Here is a 27,954-nt window from a genome sequence, read left to right as displayed (position 1 = left end):
CCCCAGCCCATTTATGCATGACCATGGTCCTCCCGTGCACCATCCCCCGCCCGCTGCCCTCTGCAGTCCTCTCCCGCTCGCCCGACAGCTTTCTGCACCTTTTGTTCCCTCCTCAAACCTCCAACACACCCCCACCACTGCCACTCCCGCTGATGACCTGGTCTCCATTTCACTATGAAGATGGAAGCAACTGGCAGAGAACTTTCACGTGCCCACGGTGCATACCCACTTACCTGACCCCACCCATTCCCCGCCTTCCCCTAAGAAGCAGGAACTGTCCACCGGCGCACCAGCCCACCCCCTCTCACGCCCACTCACATCCTCCTCCAGGAACTCGCCTTTTGTCTCTGCATCAATCCCCCCGTCCCCTCAATCTTTCCCATTGGTATAAAACGTGCTGCTATTTCTTCCATCTTAAAACACAAAACAAAAACTGTTAAAAATGAATAAAATTTTAAGTCTTAGTTTTAATAACTAAGTCAACAGGTTCAAAATGAAAAATTATTCACTTTCAAGCATAGGATATGGAAAACTGATGGAGTCAGTGTTTCTATATATACTCCTATTAGCCAAGTCTAGAAAAACAAGTGCATTCGTTATCCAGAGAAAAACTGCGACCTTGGACAGTGTGTGCTGCATGGTGGAAGGTCCAGCATGCCCAGCCCAGTTCTGCCGGTGCTTCCCCAAGGGGGTGACAGAGTGGGTGGGCACCAGCGCAGGATGGAGGCTACCCATGGACTCAACACCTAGGCCTGTGCTCCCCAAAACTGATCTGGGCCTGCCACTGTGTGTGCCCAGCATGCCAACAGCAGAAGCCAATGCTGAGCCTCCAGCACAGTCCTGCCCCTGGGGGCACAATGGGGGGTCATTACATGGGGTCCCTTCCACCATAGAGGGTTAGCCATCTACCCTCATAGGAAAATTACATTTCCTGGGTTGAGATTTGCCTTCTCTGTCTGACACATTTCTGCCAGAAGCACAGCTCATGTACCCAAAGAGTGCCTTTTCCATTGCCATCAACAGAGCAAGCCTGAGACTGCTGTCTCCCTTGGCTGGTGTCTGGGAACAGTTTCCAGAATGTGCCTATGCCGTTAAGGCTGGGCCACTGAACCCTGCACACTGGGCACACTGTGATATGTGGTGAACGCCTGCCTGCTTTCTGGGAGTCTGGGTTTGAGTAGGTGCTAAGGCAGAGGAGCCCACAGGCCCGCCCCAGTAAGGACTCTGGGCACTGAGTGTCTAATGGGCTTTCTGGGCAGAAATACTGGCCATGTGTTCCCATATTTTTCATACTGGACGAAGCAACGCGCTTAGTGTCTCCCTCGTGGGAGGGAGGGAGGCCGGGAAGTTGTCCACAGATTATGCCAGACTTCGCCATGCCTTTTTCCTTACTCATCCTGCTGTGTATGCCGACTAACTCACTGTAACAAACTTGAGCCATGGCTACAACCTTATGCTGAGTTTCCCGAGTCCTTCTAGCGAATTCCCAAGTGTGGGAGTGGCTTAGGGACCCCCAAAACACACACAGTGTACTGGTTGACTAGTGTCTCCCCAAATTCATGTCCACCTGGAACCTGTGAATGTGTCCTTATCTGGAAACAGGGTCTCTGCAGATGTAAGTTAAAATGTGATCATAGTGGATTAATCCCATGACTGGTATCCTTACCAGAAGGAAGAAATTCAGACCCAGACACACAGGGAAGAATGCCACGTGAAGACAGAGGCAGAGATGGGAGTGGTGTGGCCACACGCCAAGGGATGCCAGGGCCTGCCAACAACCACCAGAACCTGGACAAGGCAAGGAAGGATTCTCCTCAGAGCCTTCAGAGGGAACATGGCCCTGCTGCCCCTGACTTTGGACTTGTGGCCTCTGGAACTGAGAGAGAATAAACTTCTGTTGTTTAAGCCCCCCAGGGGATGGTCATTCGTTACAGCAGCCCCAGGACACTCACACACATGGTCATCCACATGATGGGGTCCTGACTGAGAAATTTCATGGCAAAGGAAGTACAACAATGGCTGCGTGAGCATGACATTCACCATGCCAACTGCTCTCCCATCGCCTGGACACAGCTGGCCTGACAGAACGGTGGAATGGCCTCTTGAAGGCTGTCAAGGCACCAACTGGTGAAAGCACTCTGCTGCGGTCTGTAAGAGAGCTACACTGGCAGCAGGATTTAGTGCCATCTCGCTACCATCTGGAGCTGGGGCTGAGGACAAGGTGTCCAGGGGCGAAAGGCCTCCACCAGACCACCCAGTCACAGCTTTGTTAAATGAGAAGCCAACATCACACCTGGGCTTTGGGGCCCCTCATGTTGCCCCAGCGGCTGAAAGAGGCAGAGGTCGCTGTCCTGAGCTGGAGCGATTGATCCTGAGGACCAAGGGAAGCTGGGGAGACTGTGCAGAGTGGGGACAGAAATGGGGACAGAAAGGGCTGTGTCTGGGGCCTAGCAGATTCACTGAGGTCCTTGAGAACTCTGGACAGTGGCGATTTGCAGCAACCCCACAAGGGAGGGTCACCAAAGGCTCTGACCCACACAGGAAGGTGTAGGACACTCCACCAGGAGCACAAGCACGGTGAGGGGAGAAGGTGAGAGAGCACAGGGAGGGCCCGTCCAAGGAGGAGGGACGGAAGCACAAGATCACCCGAAGAGCCAGCAGGGGCAGGCTCCAGGCAGAGGGACGGGCACGGCAGGGCAAGGATGGAACAGGAGCCCTGAGCACATCTGAGGGTGACCTGTAGAAGGCTGTGTGCTGACACACAGCAAGACGCTGCCCAGCCAGCAGAGACGCATGTCTGGCACTGAGGGAAAAGGTCTGGGCTGTGACCTAAGGTGGGCAACTATGGTATCTGCAGCCACAGGGCGGGGTTCACCAAGAGACTGAGTAAGGAGGTCCATTTCCTTGACAAGAGCCATTTTGAGAGGGGTAAGGATGGAGATAGCATTTTTTTCCTACTTAGATTGGTATGGCTGTTATTTTCTATTTAGAAGATACCAAGGACCCCTCACACTATCCAGAATGATCTTTTAAAATGTATGTCACATCAGACCCCTCCTCTGCTCAAACCCAAAACGGCTTCTTATTCAGAAAAAAGTTCTAAGTCCTTAGCATAGCACCAAAGGCCCTGTGAGCTCCCCTCCTTCACCGCGGCCTCCCCTCCTCCACTGTCCCTGGCTCGGGCCACACTGGCTTGGCTGCTGGGCCCACCCTCGCACTGTGCTCCCGCCTCAGAGCCTTTCCACCTGCCAGCATCCCTGCCCCTGCTCACCCCGAGATGCCACAGGGCCCAGTCCTTGTGTCAACTCGGGCCTCTTCAGAAGAGAGTCCTTCCTCGCCCCATCCCCCAACAGTGCCCTCTGTCACTCACACCCCAGCTACTTACTGTCCCATTGCTCAGGGTTACCTTTCTTCATGGCCTTTAGCGCCCAACACAGTCCTATTGGTTTGAGCACTCTCTATCTCTTCCATAAAATGTATCCTCGGTAAGAGCCAGAGTTTTATTTGATACCATACGCCCTAATCTGGAACAGTGCCTGGCACGTAGTAGAAGCACAACAGCTGTTGAGTCAATAACAGCAATCAGTGAATTCACCGTCAGACAGAGAACACAAGAGCCTGTTTGCAAGGAAAAAGGAAACACACCTAAGTCTCAGCAGTGTCGACACCTAACTTGAAACATAATTCCTTCAAAATCCTCTAAGTTCCCACAGCAGGCAAGGAACCCAGTGTACCGCACTCAGAACATCAGCCCCCTGCCGTCCCAGCAGCTCCCAAGGTCGCAGACTCACAGCATCCGCAGACGGTGAAAAGTCCGGTCATCTTGGTCGAGCCACGGCCCCTTGTCATACTTGAGGTATTCAACATCCTCTACCACCTAGACAGAGAGAATGCCGATTGTAAGGCAGAGTCCCAGCTCAGAAATCTAAATGAGATAACTTCTTAATACATTAAAGCTACCAATATCTGGCAGGAACAATCACACCATGAAAGTCAAAAAGAAAAGTCAGACGGATGGCCTTCAGTGAAGCAGTGGACTATGATGATCCCTCAACGTGGGCACCTCGTCCAGCACTCAGGGGTCACGGGGTGCTGCTGGTCCTCAACGTGGACACCTCACCCAGCACTTGGGGGTCACAGGGTGCTGCTGGTCCTCAATGTGGGTGCCTTGCCTAGCACTTGGGTCACAGGGGAGTACATTCAATTATGAATTCAAATGGCATAGTCTTTGAGATACAATGTATTATTCTTCTCAAAAAGGTGCCATCTAAACAGGTATAAAAATAATCTAAAAACAAATCAGCATCACAGAAACAGAAGGTTGGGAAAGAAATGATCGCAATTTAATCAGTCTGAGGAGAACGAACCAAGTCTAAGAAGAATTCTTAACGCTGTTCCCAGAGCCGGGACTCGACTGCCCTCTGTCTCAGGAGACCGCTATTCTCTTTGTAAACAGCTGGCGCGGTAACTTTCTGCCCGCTGTCCCCATGCTGCATGGCAGCTGAGGTGTGCTTTGATTAAAGCTGTCGACTCGCAATGCTTTCTCTGTAATATTGCCACCTACAGCTCAACCTTTATGTTCTTCTTGAATTCTTATACCTTTTATTGTGTTGTTTTTTAGTAATTTATGTTTAATATATGATATAAAATATGGGACTTTTTTTTTTTTACCAACTAGACGGTCAACAGCGTTAACACTGTTAATAATAATCCATTTTCCTCTGCTTCATTTTTTATTATCCTTTAGAGTACTGACGTTACCAAAGTCACACACACATACATACACGCATGAGCACACACATGCACCTATTTCTGCTCCATTAAGCTATTTATTAACTGTTGTATTAATACTGCAGTGCTTTCATTACCATAATTTTGCAATGTTTTTGTATTTGGGAGAGCAGATGTTCCTGCATTATTCTTTCTCAAAATTTTTTGGCTATTACTCATTAATTGCACTGAGATTGACTTGAATTTCACAAAACACACCTACTAATATGGGGAAAGCTGATGTCCTTATATTACTAAATCTTTCCCGTTTTTAATCCAACTTTCAATTTTACCCTCTGTTTAATAAAAATGTTGGAGCAGATAACCCAAGGTTCTTTGAATGTTTACCATTCTATAATTCTAAGACGATAGAAACTGAATTATGTAGAAGAAAATCAAAACCTCCAGACCAGGGGCTGCAATGGGCTGGCCTGGAACTGCTAGATTATCAAACACAAACATTTCTAAGACCAGTGGGAGCCAAACTGATTATCAGATTTGCGAGAACCCTATACGTGAATCAAATTTAATAATTATAAACTTTTCAGACATTTTCTTACCTTTTCTGCATCTTGAGCTTCCCTCGCACTATACTGTAAAACCTCACATTTTTCACTGTAAGAAAAAGATGAAGTTCAATGCAAATTTCCCAAGCTTGCATTAGTGTACAAATGAATGTATAACATTAAAGTCTCCCACAGATATTAAAACGTGAGTCACCCTCTCTGAACTGGGAACTGTGCTGGGCCTGTTCCGGCCCACACGGCTGGACTGCTCAGGACGAGTTAGGAGCAGAAATGGGCTCACGGCTGGATGGACACAGCAGGTCCCTTTCCTGGCTTCCCTTCTCTCTACTCCACTGCCCCCACCCCACGGGCGCGAGACCAGCATCCACCAGGGACAGGGCACACGGCTCACTTCTGCTGCCTCACAGACCAGCTTCAGCTGCAGCACTCATTACAGGAGAGTACAGAGTAGCCAAGGCCGCACGGAGACGTAGGCACAGAGAGCCGCCAAATGCTGGGGGGTAGGAGACTCACACAGATTACCTGCTGCTAAAGAAAGCCTCCAAATAACCTGTTTCCACCAAACTATGCAAAAGAAGAGCAGCAACTCAGTTCCCTTCGTCCTGAGTCCCGAGTCTGGACACACTGGGTCCAAGCAAGAAGGCAGCAGGAGATTGCCATTTCCAGCACTTTTGCCCATTTCCTCGCCATGTGTACTGTCATTTAGAGACCAGGCTGCCCAGCCAGGAGATGCCTTAAGACCAGCAGGCTGATAAGTCTGTACCTGGCAAAAGAAGGAAGCTGCGTCTGCCACCACCTCCAGACAAACCAGGGGGAGATCTGAGGTCACAACCCCAGCCAGAGGCCAGCAAGGCTACCTAGACCAAGAGGCCCACTGGACAGCATGTCACTGCAGAATTGTTTGAGCCCAGGTTCCGGCAAGGGGACAGCAGATGCCACGGATGGACTATGGCTTCCCATGATCTTCGCATGGCAAAAATGAGGGACATTTTCTTATTTAAGTATCTTTAAAACAGAACATCCTCCTACGGATGGGAATTAAATGTAGAGTAAACACCCCAAGAATGTACAAGCCATACTCAGCAATCCACATATGATCCACTCTAACGGTTTCGAACATCACCAACTCTGCTAACCGCCTTCAGTTGGGGCCGCTGGTTGAATTAACCGAGTTAGCATAGGTAAGGTACCTGTGTTAACTATCATTACTATTGGCTCATATTAATTCCACAGTGTAAGAAAAATGTTTTTAGGCACTGTAGTTAGCCCATATTATACAATTCAAAGAAAGTTATCCAACTAGGTAACAGCTTCTAACTGCAGCTAGACCACCGCCTTCCTTGGATCCCTATAACCATGAATGGAAATGTCAGAAACCACAAACACAACGCGTGACGAGTCCCTAAAGTTAGGAGAATAAACTCACTGCATTTGCCACTGAGGTTGGGAAGTTCGACGCCACCCTAAGTACAGGACTTACTGCGTATCCTTCTCAACTGCCTGGAGCAACACAGTGTTACTATGACAAGAAAGGTACACGGTGACAAAGGGAAGTAATGTCCCTCTGCAAGTCGCGTAAGTCAAAATTAACCTAAAGTGTGTAGGAGAGAAAGGCTGTAAACCCTCCTGGATGATCACTGAGATAACTTTATTCTTTCTCACACAATGTGAAGGGTCATCCTGGATGTACCTGTCACAGAGTGAGCACGAGAGGTCAGGAAAATACAGGACAGGGCCTTTCAACACACAGAACTGAGCAGACACTCACCAAGCCCCCGCCAGGCAGCAGGCACTGTGTGGGGTGAACAAGGTGACAAGACAGGGCTCCTGCCCTTGAGGAATTCGAGACCTCAGACCATCTACTGAAAACAACCTACAGAACCAATGTTACGGCCTAACATTTCCATCTTCCATGTGACTCGATTCAATAGACATCTACTTTCTGGGTGCTGATGATGGGCAGAGCATCGCACTAAATGCCTCAGTAACAACAAACCGAAGAATAACAGAGGGCAAACTCATCCTGTGACCTGTGCTGGGTCACACCCACCTCTCGGTCCCACAACTTCTGAAGGGAGGCTAAAATAAAGACAGCGGCTAGCTGGGTCTCAGCGATGTGCAGATACCCTCGAAGGCCCAAGGAGCCAACTCAAATCCTATTGCAAGAGTAGCCTGTCCCCACAGAGCTCTCAAGGCCACAGGGAGCCCCATGCCCGCTGCTTCCTGAAGTTACAGAGTCCCCTCCAGGGGGCTCCTCCAGTCCCTTAGCTGTCCAAGAACAAGATTCAGAATGGATATTTACAAAGTAAGCTCAGGATCCGGTTGGTCACATAGTGCTCCCTTCCCATTTCTGAAATCTCAGCTTAAGTGTCTTCCCAGACAGGCCCACCCTAGCCTGTGTGAAGAACTACTGTGCCTCCAGCAAAGACTGACAATGACCGTCACATTTATGGAGCTGAATAAATACTTGTTCACAAACGAGTGGACTAATGTTTATTAAACTGAGCTATGGCTCACTCTTATTTATGATACACTCATAGTCAAGGTAATGAGGATAAATAATACATATCCCTAGGATTTTGGTCAGAAATGTTGAAGAAGTGAGAAAATACACACTCCTATCGTAGTTAGTTCTCTGTGCCTCTTAAAGTGTCACAAAACAACTATTTTGGAAAAGGCTGCAACATTCTTCACGCAGTCTTCAACATACACAAGGACAGTGAAGCATTGCCACGTGTCACCACATGCTAGCGAGAAGAGCTAACAGCGAGGAATCAGCACGGACGCAGACGAAGAACTCAGGACTTCTCCCCCGGCAGCCAGCAACCCTGTGAGTAAATGCGCTTTGCTTCAAACACTGACACTCAAGCTAAAAACTATTCTGCTTATTCAATTTTGATTTTATTGTTTAATTACTAAAACTCTAACAATTTTATCTTCTAAGGTTGTTCTTTGTAAATGTACAGTATTTAACTAAATGACAGTTAAAATAGACAAGTCCAGGAAACCTAAAATTGTTCCTGTGAGAAAACACTTTCTGAATTCTAAACACAAAGACTTACAGACTTTAGATTATAATCTATTTGCGATAGGTTTCTTGAAATTTTATGTAAAGTTTGGTAGTTTTAGTCAAATTTCACAGTGAATTCCCAAGACAAAACCTCAAGACGCAAGGACATCACCAAGCAGCAGCATGATTGCGCTCGATAATTCAATGCTTAAAATAATGCATATTGCACAAAATTCACATATTTTTCTTCTAAATGTGACAAATGACCTGTACTTTAAGTGGCTCTCATCAATCCATACAGCTTGAGCTGCTGGACAGAATTCACTTTAACAACGAACAGACTTTACCTGTTCAAAAGATGAGAGTTGAAATCACAGCAAGATCATGCGGTGAGAACAAATGCACAAGGCTTAACAAATCTATGGGGCAGGAGGGGCAGGGGCTGCAGAGAAAGAAAACCTGTACCATAATATGATAGTCATTTGGGAAAATCAAATTAAGCACACACACATATTCACACCTATGCCTACATATAGTTCTCATGACACAGGCCACTGAAGGCACAGCTCCAGCAGAAGTCCCTGACAGAGGAGAGAGTAACCAGTTCCCAGTAGGGGCCACCTGTGCAGTGGTCTGCTGGAGCGCACGGTACAGCTTGCAAGGCAACCGGCAAGTGGGTGAGGGCTCCTTCTTTTCAGGAAGAGAAGTTAAAATAAACCTATTTTGTAGTTACTATCATGTGCTACAAACATACAAACACCAACAAAAAAACCCTCTCTTTTATGTCATCTTGGCTTGCCCAGTGCAGTGGACAAGAAAGGGTGACCAAAGTGAAAGCATGGAGCTTGGGCCAGAGGTGGCGAGAAGTGGCAGCAGACACTAGTGGGAGAACAAAGATGGAAACAAGAGGATGATGCTGCTGCTTACAGGGCTGAAGCATAACTGCACCCCACTAACAGTGCCGGCTCTACAGACACAACAGACACGAAGCGTGACTCCACGTCCTGCTAACAGCGTCAGCTCTACAGTCACAACAGACATTCTGCTCAGGGCTCTGATATGCGCTTTCCTCCCTGGGCAGCTGAAGCTGGGGACGAAGAAACAAAGAAACCAAACTGGAAATTCCGTAAGGCTTACACTGCAAAAACAGAGGTCCCTCTCAACAATGTGGAGTAAGCCTCAAACTCCTGAGCAATGACAACATCAGCCCTTTACACTTGAAAAACATCCGAATTCAAACCAACCTAGGAAGACATCAAGGCAGCTTTTTCCTCCAAGTGTGTCCTCTGCCTCCTGTGAGAGTGAGCAGCACATAACAGCAGGAATTAGCCCAGGCCAGGAAGGGCCCATGGAAACCACAAGGACCTGACACCTCCCATTCTCATGGCGGCCTCCTAACAAGGACTCCGAACGCCAAGTTGAGGTTTCCGCGGTGACGTAGGAAACACCCTGATCTGTGTGATTTCTGAGGAATGATGTGTGGGTAATGACACTGTGGAGACAGAACTGCTGTGTTCAAACCCAGGAAACTTCCTCAAAGGCTGCCAGCATTTTTGATGCTATGGTGACACACACGAAGCTCAGCAGACTGAACTGGGGCCGGGGACTGAGTGTGCAGGGCAGCGTCCAGCAACACTGGGTCCATGAACAGGACCTGGTAAAAACCTATTCTTAGGAACCACTGCGTTGGTCACCACTAAGCAATAGCTTCCCTACTCTGTGCAGCCTGCACCCGACTATCAAGGCAGTTATGTAAAAAACAGAGCTGGACATCAGATTGTCGCCCTGACTCGTGAGGATCTGAACAGTCTTCCGCTCCCCACGGGGATCCAGTCACCAGGGAGAGGATGCTTCGCCAGTTCATCAAGAGGAAGAAGCTGACTGTCAGCACCGCAGGAAGCGACACCTCCCTGAACGCTGGGGGCACATTTGACCTCTGGACCATTTGGGGCTTCAGGAGCCAACTTCCAATACAGTTCAAGTACGCACAGCCAGTTTAAGCAATGGATTCTTCTAATTGTTGCTGAACATATTTCATGAACAGGAAGTCCACGAAGATAAGCTCCTGAGAACAACTGCAAGGTGAAAGGAAACCTCAGCCGGTCTGCAAGCAGATCCAGGCATTATTTCCCTGATGTTACAGTGAAAAATCCTATTTGAGAACTTGCCAGGAAGCCCTTTCTCAGGGATATTTTTGTAGCCAGAAGATCTCCAAGAGGGATTTTTGGGACTGAAATCCTAGGATCAACTATCTCTGATAGTTGATGCACACAGCTCGATACATTCCCCTGGCAGTTTACAACACTGCTTTTTTTCTGTGCTTCTGGTCCCCAAAACAGAGCAGCAGGACAGGAGAAAAGGAACACACAGCACCGTGTTTTATGCTGCCTACAAGAGAAAAGCTTACCACAAACAAGCAGATGCAACATAAGCACAAACACTTGTTCCAATTTAAAAATCAAACATTTCTTCCGTAATTACTATGCCTTACTTTGTTTTTATTCACAATTTTATAGTTACTTTGAAATTTTAAAAAGGGAATAAGATTTTTAGGCATCAAAAGAGGCCAAAGTTTAAAAAAAGTTTAAGAAATACTACTAGAAACCTTCCATAAAAGCATTATTCACAAAACCTAGCCCTCACTGGACGTGAGGGCTAGAAGCAGATGACTTCCTTGACACAGGGATACCCCAGCATCACAGAACAACAAGCCAGACAGGGCGGCCAGCACGGATGCAAATACATTTCTCTTGCACTTTCGATAAAGAAAGAAAGAGGGAGAAAGGAAGAGAAAAGGTCTGGTGGTGTTTTCCTTTATCCAAACACCGCTTAATATATCATTTAAAAGTATCTCTAGAGACTGTTTTTCCCTTATGAATTTTCTGTATGGATTCACTGAGCAATCTGTCACCTAAAGCAAAAATACCTGAGTTCTCTAATGCTAAAACCTGTGAATGAAATAGAGTTTCAGTTTACTTCTAACATCAAAAAATGTTAAAAGTATAACAAAGAAAACAAGCATTGACAAAATAAGCAAACCAAAGACCCACCAAATCAAACTGAAATGTCTGCTCTCATTTGTGCTTATCAGCAACAGATTAAAACATCGGGGACAACACCCACGGTCATAAATAACTAGGCGTGAAGGCGCTCTAGTCGTATAAAGAAACCACGCACTTGACTCACCTCATTTCAGGAAGGAAGGTTTTCTTATAGGCATTCTCGATGTCCTGAAGATAGGCGGAGGTGATCTTCATTTCGTGTGGCTAGACAAAAGCAGGAAAGTAAGTGTGAAACCTTTAGATTTCTTTTCCTTTTACCCGTGCACATGTAAAATGTGCAAACATCAAGAAACACTCTTTTCTTAGAACGACACACACCGGGGCGATGGAAAGGGGCCTCGGTGCCACTTAGGATTATTCTCGTTCTCCTATAGGGAGCACCTAAGTCTGGCCACGGGAACCCGCGGCATGACCTTTTTCACAGGCTCTAGGACGCGTACTTAGGGTCAGAAAGAATCCCCTTCTACAGTTACAGGGCCTGGCTCTCCTGTCCCGCTGCATGCTTGAGTGCACGCAACAAAACCTTACAGACAACGTGGGGGGAACTGGCCCACCTCTCCCCATCCATCCTCCCCACCCTCCTCTCTGTCATCAACTCTCTCCCCAACCTTCCAAACCCTTCTCTACCCCCACCATCCCCCACCACCTCTCCGTCTCCTACTTCCCTCAGCATCTGAAGTTTGCTTAGCCAATTTCAGAAATTTAAAACTCCAATTATGAGTGGCAAAGTTTCAATATTTAACACCTCTTATAGTTTACGAATGCTAATGGCTGAGTTGCATTATCTTTCACCCTGTTCGATTATCTGCGTGGCATTTGCCTCCCTTCGATATATTTCCTATTTATTCCTTTGTTTACTATAGGTCTCCCCTACTAGAATATAAGAACATACACTTATTATGATACAATGTTTCTTTGATAAAATGTCTCCTTTTCCCACACACAGTGTTAATTTTAGTTGGTGATAGTATTCATCAAGACTTTACTTAGAAAAACTAAAAAGTTGACAGTCCTAATTTGGAATTCAAAATTGCTTTGAAATATTATCATCCCAGATAACAAGAGTTATCTAGAGAATTCTGAATATATGTCTCCATTTTTCTCAATAAATGTCACTGTAATACTAAAAGGTATTCAAAATTATTCCATTGAGTAAGAATTAAGTATTTTTTACTTGCAGCTCCCTCCTTTTGCCTTGATGGAATGTTCTTGAAAGTCTAAATTACACATCATCCTTAAGAGAAAACTCAAGTGATAACAGGTGCAGACTGGCAATAAATAGGCAGAGACAGACATCACGTATGTGTTTACTACTGGAAGAGGGAGGAGGACGGCGAGCTTCCGGGGTCTCCCAGCAGCAGCAAAGGACACGGAGCTGTTCCGTGCCCTTCCAGGAACCTCCACTCGCCAGGCGTTCACTGAGCACCTACCAGAACCCCAGCTCCCAGGATGGAAAATGGACAGACAGATACATAGGCAACTCAACATTTCATCACAATGTCAATAAGAACCCACATTTTTCCCCAGGAAAAAAATACTCTGTGGGAGTGACATTTCCAAACAAGAGCTAGTCATAAAGGCAAAGACGGCCTTTGTTGATCTCAGTGTCCTGCATCAAGCTGCAGAGCCAGTGGGAACTGCAAAACGCAGAGGTTCCAGGCCACCCAACGCCACAGAGTAAACGGACACATGTGTAGGCCAATGCACTACTGTTCTAGAATCAGTAAGCAGGGAAAAAAGGGAAAGAGGCACAAGTTGAGCTAAACAGATGGAGTAGGGAACTGAAAGGATATTAGAAATTGCTTCCAACTTGTAGATAAATAACAGGGCGTGAAAACCCGACTAGAGAAGAGAAAGGCACATGGCAGGGGGAGGTTCTGCCGGGAAACTTACCCATCCTCACAAGAATGGTTTAGGTGACAGGGGACGAGAGGGGATGGCACAGGAGCTGGAGAGCACTGGTGGAGAGCAGTGACTGATCGGGGCCCCCTCCATCCCTCGCACACGTGCCTGCTCTCTCAGGAGAGCCCTGGGTGTGCCCACACCCCCATGAGCACTGTCAGTGATCTACGGTATCCTACTGTAAACATTACTTTCAAGAGCTGATCTACGTTAAAATAACGAGGGCACATAAAAAGACAGGTCTTCAACTGAAAAGCTGAATTACGTTTCCTCTCTTCTGGATCCGACTCTGGATCTCGGGGACGGGCACATCGACATAGATCACCACGTGAGGAGGCAGGTACTCGCAGATGGTGACCTTCTTCACCTCATTGTAGTGGTCCACACCTGGCACACACGGGAGAGGCACATGTCATCTGACAGTCCACATACAGCTTCTAAAACACACTCCTCTCAGACAGAAGGGCAAGGCTACACGCAGTTCTCAGAGCCACGCAGCCATCTGCAGACCATGTAACAGTCAGGGCCATGACCACGGCTATACACACACGAAGTGCGACTGCACGGCAGGTGCCGGGGCATTCACTCACAGCAACCCTTCAAGACTGTGCTTCTCGCCCCCATTTCTATAGACCAAAAGCATTAGGCCCAGAGAAATTATGTGACTTAAAGTGAAATGCCAGAATTTAAACCACGGCTTCAATAGCATTCTAAAGGCGAGATTTTAAATATGACGTGGCCACATTGAAGGGTCCACTTATACTTCTTATGCAAGGGAGAGGGCACCCAAGAATCCATTTTAGAGTACTCTGAACTGCAATGTATCACACATGCCTGTTGCATGTGTATTTCTTCATAGTAATACTAGATAAGAGTCTGATCTTCTCTAAGGAGTAAAATCATTTTTATATACTGTATTTTTCAAATAACTCAACCGAAAGATGTCAAGCTACATTTACCTGGGTTCAACGTTTTTCAGCAAATTTAATCAGCTACACAGAAGTGCCTACTGAAGCAGATTTAGTACACGGATAAGGCTCAGGGAGAATTCTACCGAAGCTGGCATCATATAGAATATATTATACAGACAGCAGTCACATAAAAATCATGATGAACATTCCTGCTGCTCTGAAAACCGCCGGCACCTGAAGTCCTGGAGCATACGCCACGCTACCAGAAACCCACGGGCAGGACCTGCTCCAGGTCACTGGGATGAACCCACCACAGGAGCAGTGTGAAGAAACCATCCTCTCTGCAGCAGATTTCCTCATGGCAGAAACTTCCAGAAGCAACAAACTTGGGCGATCACACTAAAATCCACAGAAAGACCACTACTGTGCTCTGAAGAAAACGTCCAAGTGGCCGCTCCCGGTAACTCCTGCTTTAGAGGCAATGCAGGATGGGCCCTTGCTCCAGGGTCAGCAGGGGTCTGAGCCGGAGGCTACAAGGACTGCAAAGGAGGCGGAATCAAAGCAAAGGCAGAGGCTCGCCTGTGGATACTGTTCATCTGTCCAAACAGAATCCACTCAGCCCTTTTCACCTCCTCTCTGCGCAGCCTAGAACCCAGCCAGTGTCTCCACCACCAGGGAAACGCCCGTCCTCCTGCCTCCTCCTCCCAGTCTCCATTTCTCTCCATACTCCTGTCAGCATTCCCATTCCTTAGGCGAGTTTTCACCTTGCTCTTTGCCATCTACCCTTAAGTAATCTGCTCTCCCCCAACACTGCAGGAATGAAATGACTCTTGCTAAAGCCACCAGACCCCTAAAGGTCCCTTCTCAGTTCCTGTCCCACTAGATCCTATACACTCCATGTGATGAATGTCCCCACCACCCTCGCTGGCCCCTAGTGTGCCTCTGACCATTCAGCTTCAAATCTGCAGTGGGTTCCACTCCCCAGAAACCTGGAATCCTCCAAGGATTCTGGTCTCAGTCCTCACCTCGCTCCATGGGCTTTCCTGGGACAAGTGTGTCCACTGTCAGGCTGATTCACCCAAAATTTGTCTCCAGTCCACACCAGTCCTCAGGACGTCAGGCTCAGACACGTGACTGCCTGCTAGACATCTCAGCTGGCTATCTCACGGGAATCTCGAACTCAACATGCCACACATGAAACCTTCTCAGTCCACTGCCCCTTCACAGCCTTCTCACTGGTGAGAAGCCCAGCCAAGTCCACTTGACTCTACCCACTTTCCTCCCAGAACACTGACCACCCAGGCTTACCAACTGCACTTGCTCGTATGCGAGACCCACCCTCCCCAGCAGGCCACTCTCCCTGCCCAGTGCGGGCCTTCAACCTACGGTACATGCATCCGACTTCCTCCCAACGGTCTCCCTTGCTTTGATCTCCCCCCACCAAACGCATCCTTCAGACAAATGAACTTAAATCTAACCACATCCTTCCCATGCCTAAAAGCCTTCAGTGGCTCCTCAGTACTTTCAGGAAAAATCCAAGGGTCCTAGCCAAGGTGCAAACCCCTTCCTTGTGCCCCACTTGCCTCACCCTGCGCCAGCACCTAGCCCTCCCTCCAAGCAAGCACTAGCAGCTTGTGCCAACGCAGGCTCCTCCAGCCTCGCTTCACCTTGCTTGCCCTGCTGCAGTGCTGATGGCTTGCCCAGGGCTCACTCTTCAAGGACTCTGTTCCTGACAATACCCCATCTTCTTCCAGCTGCTTAAATGTTCTCTTGGGTGCTTCCACAGCCCCCTGGAGGAATGTCACCCAGGAGGAGCTGTCAAGTGCATTTTATTGCAATTAACCATGTCTGTTGCTTTAACACCCTACCCTCCACCCCAGGACTGTGGCAGCCTTCCTTGTCTTATATATCTTCATATCCCTGGCACCTAAGACAGAGCCTGGCACACAGCTGGCACCACAGAAACGCTGGTTGACTGACCTCAACTGCTGCTCAGAACGTCTAGCGAGGCTCGGTGCCTTGGGCAGAAGCAAGGGCTCTGGCTGCTCTTGCTCCAAGCACACACCTGGACTACTCCAAACAGCAGACTGTGTAAGCAGACCCAGGGCACACATCCTCACCCTCAAATCATCACTCAGGTTGCTTCGGTCTCCCCACTCATTAACCAACAACTCCTACTCTGCCCTCCAGATCTGAGCCACCCACTGGCTCCAGTCAGCCAAGCAGAGAGGTGAGGATGCCCACAGGCAGACTGAGCACAGCCTTCCACGGCCCGCCCCAGCACCTTCTAGTCACAGATGCCCTGCCCACCTTGCCGTGTTTCCACCACTCCTCAGGGTCACGCTACCTTTAACCAGGAGATCTTTATTCCCATCCCTTTGCCACTTGTCACTTTCAACAATATCCCAACACAATGCTAAGTCCCTAAAAGCATTAGAACAGCACTGCATTAGAGAGAAGGAAAAGATGACAAGAATGCTGGCCTCACGCAGCTGCGGGCACAAGGGAAGTAAGACATCCTAATTACATAAAAATACACCCTAGAAATGGAAGAGTTCAGTAAGATTAAATCTACGGATCAAAGAAAAGCAGCTTAAATATCTCGTGAGGTTGAACAGAGAGCTGGGGGGTTTCCTGGGGAGGGCTGTGTGTTCAAGGACCCAGGATGCGACGCTGCTTCCACTGGGAGGGGTGACTGTAGGAGGAAAAGAGGGGGAAGGAACCGTTTTTTTTCCTGTGGAAACAATAAGTAATGGTATTGATTCACTCATTGAACAGACGTTCACAGAATGCACACTAAGGCAAGGTGCGTCTGCGGCCCCTCTACAAAGCTGCCCACACAGCCCGGAGGGCGCATCTGCCACGCGGACTCACACTGCTTTCGGATGAACCCCTGGTTATACATCGCCTCCAAGAAGACAAAGTCGCTGTAGATGGAGCGTTCCAATACGACACCTTGTCCTGTGTAAAAACAGGGAAACAAAAGTCAGACAGATAATAATTAAAGCACTAGAAACTAGTCATTTCATTTTAGAAAGGGAAAAGCAGCTATTCACAATGCCATTTCCATACCGAATTTATTCAAAAGAACATACATGACTCCTAAGTGGGAAACGGTTTTCAGAAACTGTGATACTGTTTTGGTTTTGGCAACATAACATCCTGTTTCTTTCTGTTAGCTATAACAAGAGCACCCAGTTAACAGAAAAAGCATTTTAGTTTTTAAAACCATGGGTTTCTCACTCCACCATACCCACCCAATCCTGCTCCCACCCAACTGCTCACAAGACCCCAGAGTCACCCTGGACTTCCCTCCGTCACCCCACAGCCATGCATCAACAAAGCACAGCCTTCTCCCAACCACGCCTTGAATCCCATCATTCCAGAACACGTCACTTCCTTCTCAGTGCAAGGCCTCCTCACCTCTGACGAGGCCATGGCTGCCAAATCACTCCCTGCCTCCGCCCTGCCCCCAGGGCTTCTCTCACCCTCAGCAGAGGGGCATTTTCAAAACTTAGGCCAGCTCATGTTACTCCTCTGCTCAAACCTCTGTCCACCCAGGTAAAACCAAAGCCCCGTGACGGCCCTTGAGGTCTGACTGAGACTGACCATTTGGCCCGGGGCCACTTCTCTGGCCTCATCCCAATCCTCCCAGGCTCACTCACTGCACTCAAGTCACAGTGACCTCCTGCCTGTTACGACAGCACACGGAGAACGCCCCTGCCACTCAGAGTGCTGGCCCAGGGGCCCCCTGCCTGTCTGCCTGCACTCAGCCCTTCTGTGCCTGGGCAGAGCCCTCCCTAACCTTCCCATCTGCAAGAGCAGCCCCCAGCCCCTTCCTCTCAGCTCTTAGCACTCACGACCTGAAGTGGCAGGGTACTCCTTCTCTCCCCTACTCAAGTGTAAGTAAGCTCCAGGAGGAGGCCAGGCTTCACCTCCCGCAGACTCTCTAGTTCCTGGAAGGCACCTGGCACACAGCAGCAACTCACTAAATATTTAATGAAGAAACTAATGTAATACAAGGAAACAAGTAAGTTTTCATTTAAATGTTAATTTTAAGAAACAGGGAGTCCTAGGATAGGGCTGAAGTATGCTCCAAAAAGAATGTGGAGTCAGCTGAGGGTCAGTATTAGCTCCAAGCCACTAACCGGTTCCTGTGACCCGGGTCCTGGTACAGAACTTTAGGAGGTAGATCGTGTTTTCTTAGGAGCAACGCTAACCACAATCAGGATTTACGTTCACATACGGAAAAGCATCACTTATAGAAGGCTGGAAAAGCAAGACGATAACCAGACCTCAGTGGCCGTTTAGACAGAGCATTATCCTGTGTCTTGTGGAACATCTTACACATGTGGGACCCTCCTGGAACAAGAGGCAGCTTTGTGACACTCCATCAGTTACCTGGGGTCCTTGTGAAAAACCCATTCTTTCTTTGTTTTTTAAATTTTTTTTTCCTTGAGGAAGATTAGCCCTGAGCTAACATCTGTGCCAATCTTCCTCTACTTTGTACACGGGACGCGTCTACAGCATGGCTGAGGAGTGGAGCAGGTCTGCACCCAGGATCTGAACCTGCAAACCTGGGCCGCCGAAGCAGAGCACATGGAACTTTAACCACTCTGCCAAATGGGCCAGCCCCTGAAAAACACATTCCCGTTCTCACACTCAGACCCCATGAACCAGACCCTCCAGGTGGCAGCTGAGGTCACCAGGTAAGTGACATTCAGGCAGGCATGGCAACCACCACTGTGTGACACGGCTCAAACTCCTCAATCTCCCTTACACACACACATCCCACATGCCATTTGCTTCTACCCATGAATTCAAAACTGTTATAGTTTGGCGGCTTTGACCACGCACTGGTGGTATCTGCTGGCTGACTGTCATGATGTTCTGGGGTGAGGCCCGAATTTAACCCGGGCTGCGGGTTCCCAAGATGATGGAGGAGCCCTGCCAGGATTCTGACCGCTGCACTCCATGTAAGCCCACGCCCCTGCCCCACCTGTGCTCCCTCCCTCCGTTTCCTAACTTCTTGTCCTGACCCTTGTTGCCTATCCCCCAGACTCCAGACTCCGCCCAATATGCAGCCCTTGTCCATTTCTTGCCTGCTTCGGATGCCTTCCATGGACACATCCCCCCTTACCATACAGGCCCATGGGACCCTGTGTGTTCTGCTTTCCCCACTTCTGCATTTCTCAAGGTTTAACTTCTACCCTGTGGGTTGATGATGAATTCCAGCCTATCTCTGTGCCCTCAGAGACAACTCTCTTTTGTTGCATCCTCCTCTCTGTACGACACACAGCTCCATCTTTATGAGTGCCATTCCACTTCCTCCCAGTCATTTATAGGTTCTCTCTTTCCTCCATTTTTTGACATATTTCATCTACATGTTTAGAAGAGTGGCACAAAAATTCCATACAATCCATAAACCTCACTCCAATACACAACAATGAACTAATATTTAGTGGATGTTATTCTGAAGCAATAACAACATGGATCTCGGGGAATTTATGATCTTATTAGAAAGAGAGCATTTGCCTCATCAAATACTCTCAAAGAAAAGCTCTACTTGCTGGCAGTCTCACATGGCTGAATTCCACAAGAGGGCTCAAGCGCAGCACATGATCCTGGACACTGACCTGTGCTCAGCAAGTGCTCCAAGGCGTCCGCATACTGCAGGAGGCGACTGGCGTACAACCAGGACTGCAGGCGGTAGCTGTTGCCATCATTGCTTTTCGGGTCATCATAGAACTTCTCCAGACTGCAGTTGCCACTGAGCTCCACGTCCAGGGGTTTTCCATCCCCTGTAGTGCTGTCTGCATAATGTATTCCTGCTTCAGGAAAGTGCTTTAAGCCTGAGAAGAGACACACCCGGATGAAACGAGATGTGGATGCCTCCCTTCCCACCAGCGAGCAGCGTGCACTAACAAAAACAAAGCCCCATCCGAACAAAGCCCGAGTGCTGAGGCTGGTCGGTTAAGACCTGGAGAAAGTTACCCTCACGCTTATGTCTTATCACATGTAAAAGGGAGCACATAGGACACTAGAGACAACATGTCTAAAATGTGTAAGACAAGCATGTGCGCTGAAGGGCTGCGCTGCAGCATGTCGTACCGTACCGTCATGCGAGTTCCCCCTGAAAAAGAGAGCCTCTCCTAACTACGGGAACCCCCGCGTGCAAGCGGGCAACTTCTGCTCAAATACCGCAGAGAGGCACACAGAACAAAATCCACACCACCAGCCAGCACCGGGGTTCCCATCCCGGCTTTGCACTAACAAGCTGGGGACACCAGCTGCCTACCAAGTTTACCGTCTGTAAATGACGGCAATAACAACCTCGTTTCAGAGGGCCGCTACAAAGTTCAAGTCAGACAGCTCATGTGAAAGGGCTCTGCCCACATCATCATGAAATTCCAATTCCAGTTGACAACCAGCACAGACTTTTAAAATTTTCCAAATCTGAAAGACTGAAAACAGCTTTTTCCACAAATATTTCAAATATGTAAAATACCTACCTTGGGCCCAGTTCTACCAAGTCAATGTTAAAGTGGATTAAACTCAGATAAGCAACCACACATCTGAGAGAGTGGTCATTCTGCATGAGGTAAGTTCATACCTAGTTTCTCTGCTATTTCTTTCGCAAGCTTGCCTTTTCCAGAACATATATTGCCATCTACAGTTATCATTTTGCTGCGTTCTGTCAGTTTTTTGGTTGTTCGGTCCCCAAGTATGTATGCCAAAGGGCCATACTGCAGCTTGCACTGTACACTTGTATGAATGCCGCCCTGAAAAACACAACAGCACACAACAGCACAACATGAGTATTCTGGCTACTGCAGGCATGAGCAACTATTAGGGAAAAACGCTAAGAAGATCCTTGGTGATAAAAATGCCAACATCTACGTCTTCATTAGCAATTTATTTGTTTAATTACCAGCCCCCATGCCCCAACCCAAAATAAGCTCATAAGGGCAGGTGGAATGTCTGTTTTGTTCACTGGTAAATCCTCAGGCCCTGGAACAGAATATTCTTACCATGTTCAATAAAAATTGGACAGATGGAGATGGATGGATGAAAGAAAGGGAGCAGGGAGGGGGCTGGGGGAGACAGGGAGGTAGGGAATAAAGAACATTTCTCTAGCCCAGGCTCCTGTCCTTGAGCTCCAGACCTGGCTACCTTGCTGCCTTTAAACAGCTCCATCAGACGTCCTGAAAACACCTGAGAGCTAACAGATCTAAAAGTGAAGTTCAACACCCATACCCTAGCCCCTAAATCTGCTCTTACCCACTATCCACCAAGCAAAACAGAGCAGACACGAGAGCCACCTCCGACACCCTCCTCCTTCCTCCAACTCCACAGTCACTCACAAAACCCTGTGGATCCTAGCTCTTAAATCTCCCTGGAGCACGGCATCAGCTCCCACCCCACACCGCACTAATTCTGTAGGCATCCCCACATCTCTCAGCTACAAGGCAAATGCCAGCCTCACCTCCTGTCTCCAGCATCTCTGCACTAAAGCCAAAATGATCTTTCCCGAAAACAAAGAAAAACACAATCAAAAGGCAAACAACTGAGAAAAGTTCAACACACGTGATGGAATATAGCCTTAGCATACACAGAGGTTGTACAGATCAACAGGAAAGAGAGGCTAGGACTGCACGGCTTCTTTTAATTGTATTAAAGACAGCCAACAACCAAGCAGAAAAATGCTCAACCTTGCTACAAAAAGCAAACAAAGATTACTAACAAGGAGAAAACACTTTCTTATGTATCAAACAAATATTTTATTCTTTTTAAATGACAATGTGCAGTGTTGGGACAGGACAAAGTCCTCATAAACTGCTATTAATGTAAACCTAGACACTGGGCCTGGAGCCACCGGGAATCCATCCTAAGGGAACAGACATGGATTTGTACAAAGATTTACCCACATAATAATAACACCAAAAACGTAAATAGAAACCCTTAATGTACAACACAGAGCAGTAGTTTAAAAAAAAAAAAAAGTATATCCACATTATGGAACACTAAGAACCAACTAAAATAATAAAATACTTTACTACGGAATAAACAGAACATAAGAGAATTTAAATGATGTCAAGATTTTTTTCAGTCCTGATCTGCTTTACAGTTTTGATTACCGAAGGGTGGAGAAAAAACAGTTTATGATAGAGAACACAAAGAAAGCAAATAATTACAAAAAGGCAAAAGATTTGAACAGATGTCACAAAAGAATATATACATAAAGGCAAATATGCATCTGAAAATATACTCAAAATCGTCTATCATTAGGGAATTGCAAGTTAAAAAGAAGCCGCTCCACACTTAGTAGACTGACTCAAGATCTCAACAACTGCCAACAGCAGCCGTTGGTGAGAACGCAGAGCTAGAGGAATGCTCGTTCACAGCTAGGGGAATGCAACTAGTAGTCACTTTGGAAGGTGGTTTCGCATAAAACTAAACATAGTCTTACCACACGATCCAGCAATCACACTCCTATGTATTACTCATCTGATATGAAAACGTATTTCCACAAAGAAATCTGCATACACATGACTACAGCAGCTTTATTCATAATGACCAAAAACAGGATGCAACCAAGATGTCTTTCAATAGCTGAATGGATAAACTGTGATATATCCATACAAGGGAATATTATTCAGCAATAAAAAGAAATGAGTCATCAAGCTACAAAAAAAATGAGTGAATCTTAAATGCACATCTCTAAGTGAAAGAGCCAGTATGGAAAGGCAACATATTGCATGATTCCAATTATCAGGCATTCTGGAAAAGGCAAAACTCTAGAGATGGTAGAGATCAGGGGTTGCCAGGAGCTCAGGGAAAGAAGTGCTGAATAGGTGAAGCAAAGGGGATTTTTAGGGCAGTGAAACTACTCCGTATGATACTGGAACAGTGGATACACGACACTATGCATTTCTCAAACCCATAGACCTTTACAGCACAGAGAGTGAACCTCAATGTAGGCAAATTTTTAAAGCCTCATTTAGGTAGAGGGATCCGAGATGGAATGCAGAATGGACAAAATCAACTGTTACAAATGTATGAAAACCTCACTAAAGCGGGTCGGGGGAAAGGTGCTGCCCTTTGGAAATCAGTAGAGTCTGGAAGGCTAAAGGCAAAAGGAACTGTATTCTAGTTGAGAAAGATACTTCCCACAGGGTAAGGTTAACAATTCTGATACTACGGCATCATATCCTAGAATTAAGCAATTAAGTAAATGGACAGCAGATGGTGGGAACCAGGTTTCTACCGCTGGAGTGGGAGGTTACAGATCAGCAAGAGAGAGGCTAGAACGACCCATGTGATAGTGGATTACAGTCAGAGACGTCAGTATAGACTCATGTTTAGTTTGTCATAGACTCAGATGGTTCCATATAGGATTATCCATAGCTACGTGTACATACACAGGTTAGTACATTTCCTTGCTCTGTCTGCTGAGAGGGCCTAGAAGCAACAACGCCCCAGTAGCGATTACACCTAGTACCTAATCTTGGTTTCTAATACCATTCTCTAATAAAAGGAACAAAGGCTCTTCAGAGAAATGGCTGATTCCAGGATTGGGGCAGGAAATACACAAGTAGCCTGGACCACGCTGTAGAGCCAGAAAGCAAGGAAGCACTCGCTCACACACGCACAGTGAGGGGTGCGTTACAGGGATTCCGGAGCCGACCGAAAGAGCTCCCAATGGCCACAGCTGCAGTAATCTGAGCAAGAAAAGAGAGCCATACTGGATTACAACTCAAAGTCTAAAATAAATATCCATGAGTCCATCCTGATAGAAATAAATCACTGAATGTAAATAAATAAATAAGTAAATGTGGGAGAACAGACAAATCTCCCATGCAGAAAAATTAAATAATTTACATAATTTTCTGCATTTGAGGAAGGGAGCATAACCCCCCCACTCCTTAGGTGTGGGCTGCACAGTGACTTTCCTCCAAAGAGGACAAGATGGAAAAGGGGAAAAAAAGAGTAACTTTACAGTGGAGAAACGACCTCGCTACACTCAGCCAGGTGACCAAGGTCAACATCGACAGTGATAAGTCATGTTCGTGGAGCTATTATGTGATGAGAATGCCACTCTACCTCTGCGTCTTCCTCCCAAGAACACACAACCCCAGTCTAATCATGAGAAAAACCTCAGACAAGTCGCGCTGAGGGACAAACTGCCTGCCTCGTACTGCTCAAAACTGTCAGGGTCATCAAAAACAAGAACATCTGAGAAACCATCACAACCGAGAGAGCCTAAAGAGACAAGACGACTAAATGCCACATGGTGTACTGGATGGGATCCCAGAGCAGACAAAGAATATTAGGGAAAAACAGGAAGTCTGAATAAAGCATGGTTGTAGTTTATTAAAAGAAAAAGAGAGAGAATACACCATATGATCTCATTTTTGTAAATAATACACACATACAGACACATTCATAGCAGGTGAAAAAAGACAGAAGAAAAGATATATATGAAGAAATGCTCACAGGAGTAAGGCCTGTAATGGCAAACAACTGGAACCACCCACAGGTCCACTGACAGAACAGGTTAGTAAACGGCAGCATATTCTCTGTATCTTCCAATATCTAAAACGCCCAATAATTTGTGAATACTTAATTTACTCAGTAGCTCCTGTGTTATTCATTCACTCATTCATTCAACAAGTATTAGGAGCTACCGCACACAAAGCACTTTTTCTAGACCATGAGGATACAGCAGTGAGCCAAAAGATCCCATGGGATACAAAAAACAAAAAAGTAACTAATTATCCAGCACACTAAGTGCTGTGGTGGGAACACCGTGCATGGGAAGGGCTGTAATGTTAACACGGGTGGTCATGGAGCCCTCACAGAGAGAGTGACACCGAACAAAGACTGGAAGGCAGTGAGGGAACTGCCCAAGTGGACTTCTGGTCTTTCAGGCAGAGAATCAGTCAGTGCAAATGCCCTGAGCAAGAGCACTGCAGGATCAGCCAGGACAGTGCAGCTGATGCAAAGTGGACTGGGGAAGAGTAGCAGATGGGGGCAGGGAGGGAGTGTTAATCATACTGGAACCTTTCAGCCCAGGAATTAATCCCCCTCTCCTCTAGGCTACCTCTCAGTCGTGTGCAAACTCCTTCCCCATCTGAGTCCAGAACTTGAATATACCACAGTGTTGCACAAAACTGGTGCACAGCAACGTGTGAATTAAGCAATCGACCATTCCTTGACTTCAAAATCTTTAGAAAGAGACTTTACAGAATGACAGTAGTCTTTTCTATAATTTCCCATCCTCAGTTCCATTCTTCCGCTCTCTGGAATCACAAGGATCTTTCATGACACATGAAAGTTCCTTTAATTACTCCCGAAGTAACAAGGTGTATACCCTTTTCATCTTACTCATTCTTCTCTGGACCTACTGGAGTTCATTATATGCCCTTTAGAGGGTAGTGCCCAGAACTGAACACACTGTTACAGGTGAACACACTGTCTAGTGCGTGCATGGCAGCAAAATATCACCTCCTCTATTCTGGGGCCCTCACTTCCACTAAAACAGGTCTCAGTACAACTGGGTATTAAAAAGACAACCGCTTTTCTTCCTTCTCTTTTGAAGCCTGAGTTATCTCCTAAAAAGATTTATATGACTTCGTAAAAAGACTATTGCACTGTTCTGTTCAAAACCCTCTTCTGATCAAAATTCTTAGCTCGGAGGTCAAGTCCCTTTACAACGTGATGCCAGTGTAGCTCCAGCCACCAGCAAGCAAAGACGCTTGGATCAGCCGCAGTCATAAAACAAAGTTTTCCTAAGGTTTCCAGCCACAGCTCTTTGGCCTCTCTTGTTCCCTCTGCGTACAATGTCATCCCACTGTTCTCTACCATAAGAAGTGCTCCTAATCCTTCCAGATCTGACCTAAATGCCTTCTCTGTGTCGGCTCAAAGTCACATCACCCCGGCGCCTAGCAAGGCCTGACCCCTAACTGGGGTTCGACAGAGGCGCTACATAAATGAATGAATGCATGCATGAATGAATGAGCGCGCACGCCCCAGACTCTTCCGGGCTCCCCCATCCTTGCTCGTACGTCTACCGCGGCGACTGCACTGGGGTACAGCATCCGCAAACTGGGCCCCCACACTAGGGCAGCCTGGCGGCCGACTGCCGTCCTGCTCCAGCGTTCTGCTTGGAGCTGAGGTAAAATGGCCAGAGAAGCTCGCGGGCCCTCGGCGGTCTGCCCGCGACTCAGGACCCAACACTCCCGTGGCAGCAGGGTCCCCCCGAGAGTGACCCTGGGAGCCGCGGCGCGGAGGAAGGCCGGCGCCCGGAGGACAGGCGAGGACCCCACCCCCAGCTCCTGCCGCCGCCGTCTCACCACGCGCTGGGTGACCGCCGCGAGGCCCCGCGCGGACACGGACGCCGGGACCAGTCTCAGCAGCCTCAAGGCCATGGCTAGCGGTCGGGGCCGGCTCAAGGACCCGAGGGGACGCGGTCGCGACGGGGTCCTCTCCCACGGCCGGCGCGCCGCCGTGACGTCACGGCCGGGCTGCCCGCGCGCTGCCTGTCGGGAACTTGCGGGCAGCGGTCGGGGCTCCTTGAGCAGTGAGGATCGCCGGCAGCTGGCTGAGCCGCGGCCGGTGTCCTTTCACTTCCGCCGGGCGGGCCGTCGCCGCTACCGAGCCTTTGCGGGATTCCTCGGGGCTGCCCGCCGCCCGGGTTCTGCGGGGGATGCCTCGCCCGCCGCCCGGGTTCTGAGGTCGTGCAGGGCGGGGAGCTGAGGTCGTCCCAGGCTTTGTAGCTTCTGCGCCTCATCCCGCGTCTAGGACGCCCCGCCCTTCCAAATTCCGCAGGCGGCAGGTGCGGACTTCAAAATCGGGTCCTTGAAAACATCTGTATAGCTCGAAAACCCTCCGAGCCTGGGAAGGTGGCCTGGGTCTGGGGCAGGGCGGTGGGGAGGGATATACAGGGAGGTGATGCGGTCCCCCATAGCACTTCCCCTACATTAAACCCAGCATATATGGGGTTAAAACCAAAGCACTCTTTCCCTGCTGATTCCCTGGCTCCAGAACCCGCTATCTGCCATGGAGAAGAACAGCTAAGGACAACCAGCTGGATTCCTTATCATTTCCACCTCCTCCCTGGTCAAGGGCAGGCTGGTGGGAAAGTTCTGAACAGGAAGGCCACTGACTCCAACCACCCCTCCGCCCCCAATCTACAAACAGCCACATTTCTCACAAACCTTTAAAACCCCTCCCCTCCCATGTTTCAGGGAGATGAGACTAAACAAGACAAATTTGAGGGCTCACTCTTGTCACCTGACTGATATCATCCCAAATGAAAACCCTTCCCTTGCCATAAGCCTGGCATTCCACTTTTCATTTGGCCCCTCTTGTGTGGCGGGTAAAGAACCTGTGTTTGTAGTCGCTAAAAGAGGGGCGGTGTGAGAGTGAACACAGGACCAGCACAGGGGTCTGAGCTGCCCTGGAAGAGGGACTGCGGACAGACCTCTCTGCCCAAAGGAGCTTGTCCACCGCGGGGCAGGGCAGTGGGGAGGGACGTGCAAGGAGGGGCAGTGTGAGAATGGACACCAGAGGAGCGCAGGTGTCTGAGCCGCACGCGAAGAGGGACCGTGGACAGACCTGTCTGCCCAAGGGTGCTTGTCCAGCGCTAGGCAGGGATGGCCTGGCCGAGGTCCGTGCATCCTCCACCTCTCCATGGTCCTTCTCCCTCCCTGGTCAGGGCAGGCTCCAAGTCTAACAGGTCCCATGCCACCTTGCTGGGCGGTTGGTGT

The 27,954-nt window shown here is 48.2% G+C and overlaps 1 protein-coding gene across 2 annotated transcripts in view; it reads right to left on the bottom strand.

Moving 5' to 3' along the window:
* Positions 1-26,668, bottom strand: part of NDUFA10 (NADH:ubiquinone oxidoreductase subunit A10) — a 63,806-nt gene extending 37,138 nt beyond the window's left edge. The window contains exons 1-8 of one of the 2 annotated variants that reach the window (XM_046644406.1): positions 26,539-26,668; positions 20,796-20,964; positions 19,819-20,034; positions 17,057-17,143; positions 13,537-13,658; positions 11,494-11,573; positions 5,331-5,385; positions 3,792-3,877 (exon numbers count right to left, since the gene is read on the bottom strand). In XM_046644406.1, the coding sequence (XP_046500362.1) occupies positions 3,792-3,877; positions 5,331-5,385; positions 11,494-11,573; positions 13,537-13,658; positions 17,057-17,143; positions 19,819-20,034; positions 20,796-20,964; positions 26,539-26,613 (890 nt within the window). In that variant the 5' untranslated portion in view covers positions 26,614-26,668. The remainder of the gene's footprint in view (positions 1-3,791; positions 3,878-5,330; positions 5,386-11,493; positions 11,574-13,536; positions 13,659-17,056; positions 17,144-19,818; positions 20,035-20,795; positions 20,965-26,538) is intronic. The other variant, XM_046644407.1, reaches the window with a different exon arrangement.
* Positions 26,669-27,954: the final 1,286 nt, after the last annotated feature.

Source organism: Equus quagga, chromosome 17 (genome assembly GCF_021613505.1).
Source record: "Equus quagga isolate Etosha38 chromosome 17, UCLA_HA_Equagga_1.0, whole genome shotgun sequence".
Lineage (NCBI taxonomy): Eukaryota > Metazoa > Chordata > Mammalia > Perissodactyla > Equidae > Equus > Equus quagga.
The sequence above is the reverse complement of the archived record's forward strand: the minus strand, read 5'-3'. Positions and strand labels throughout refer to the sequence as shown.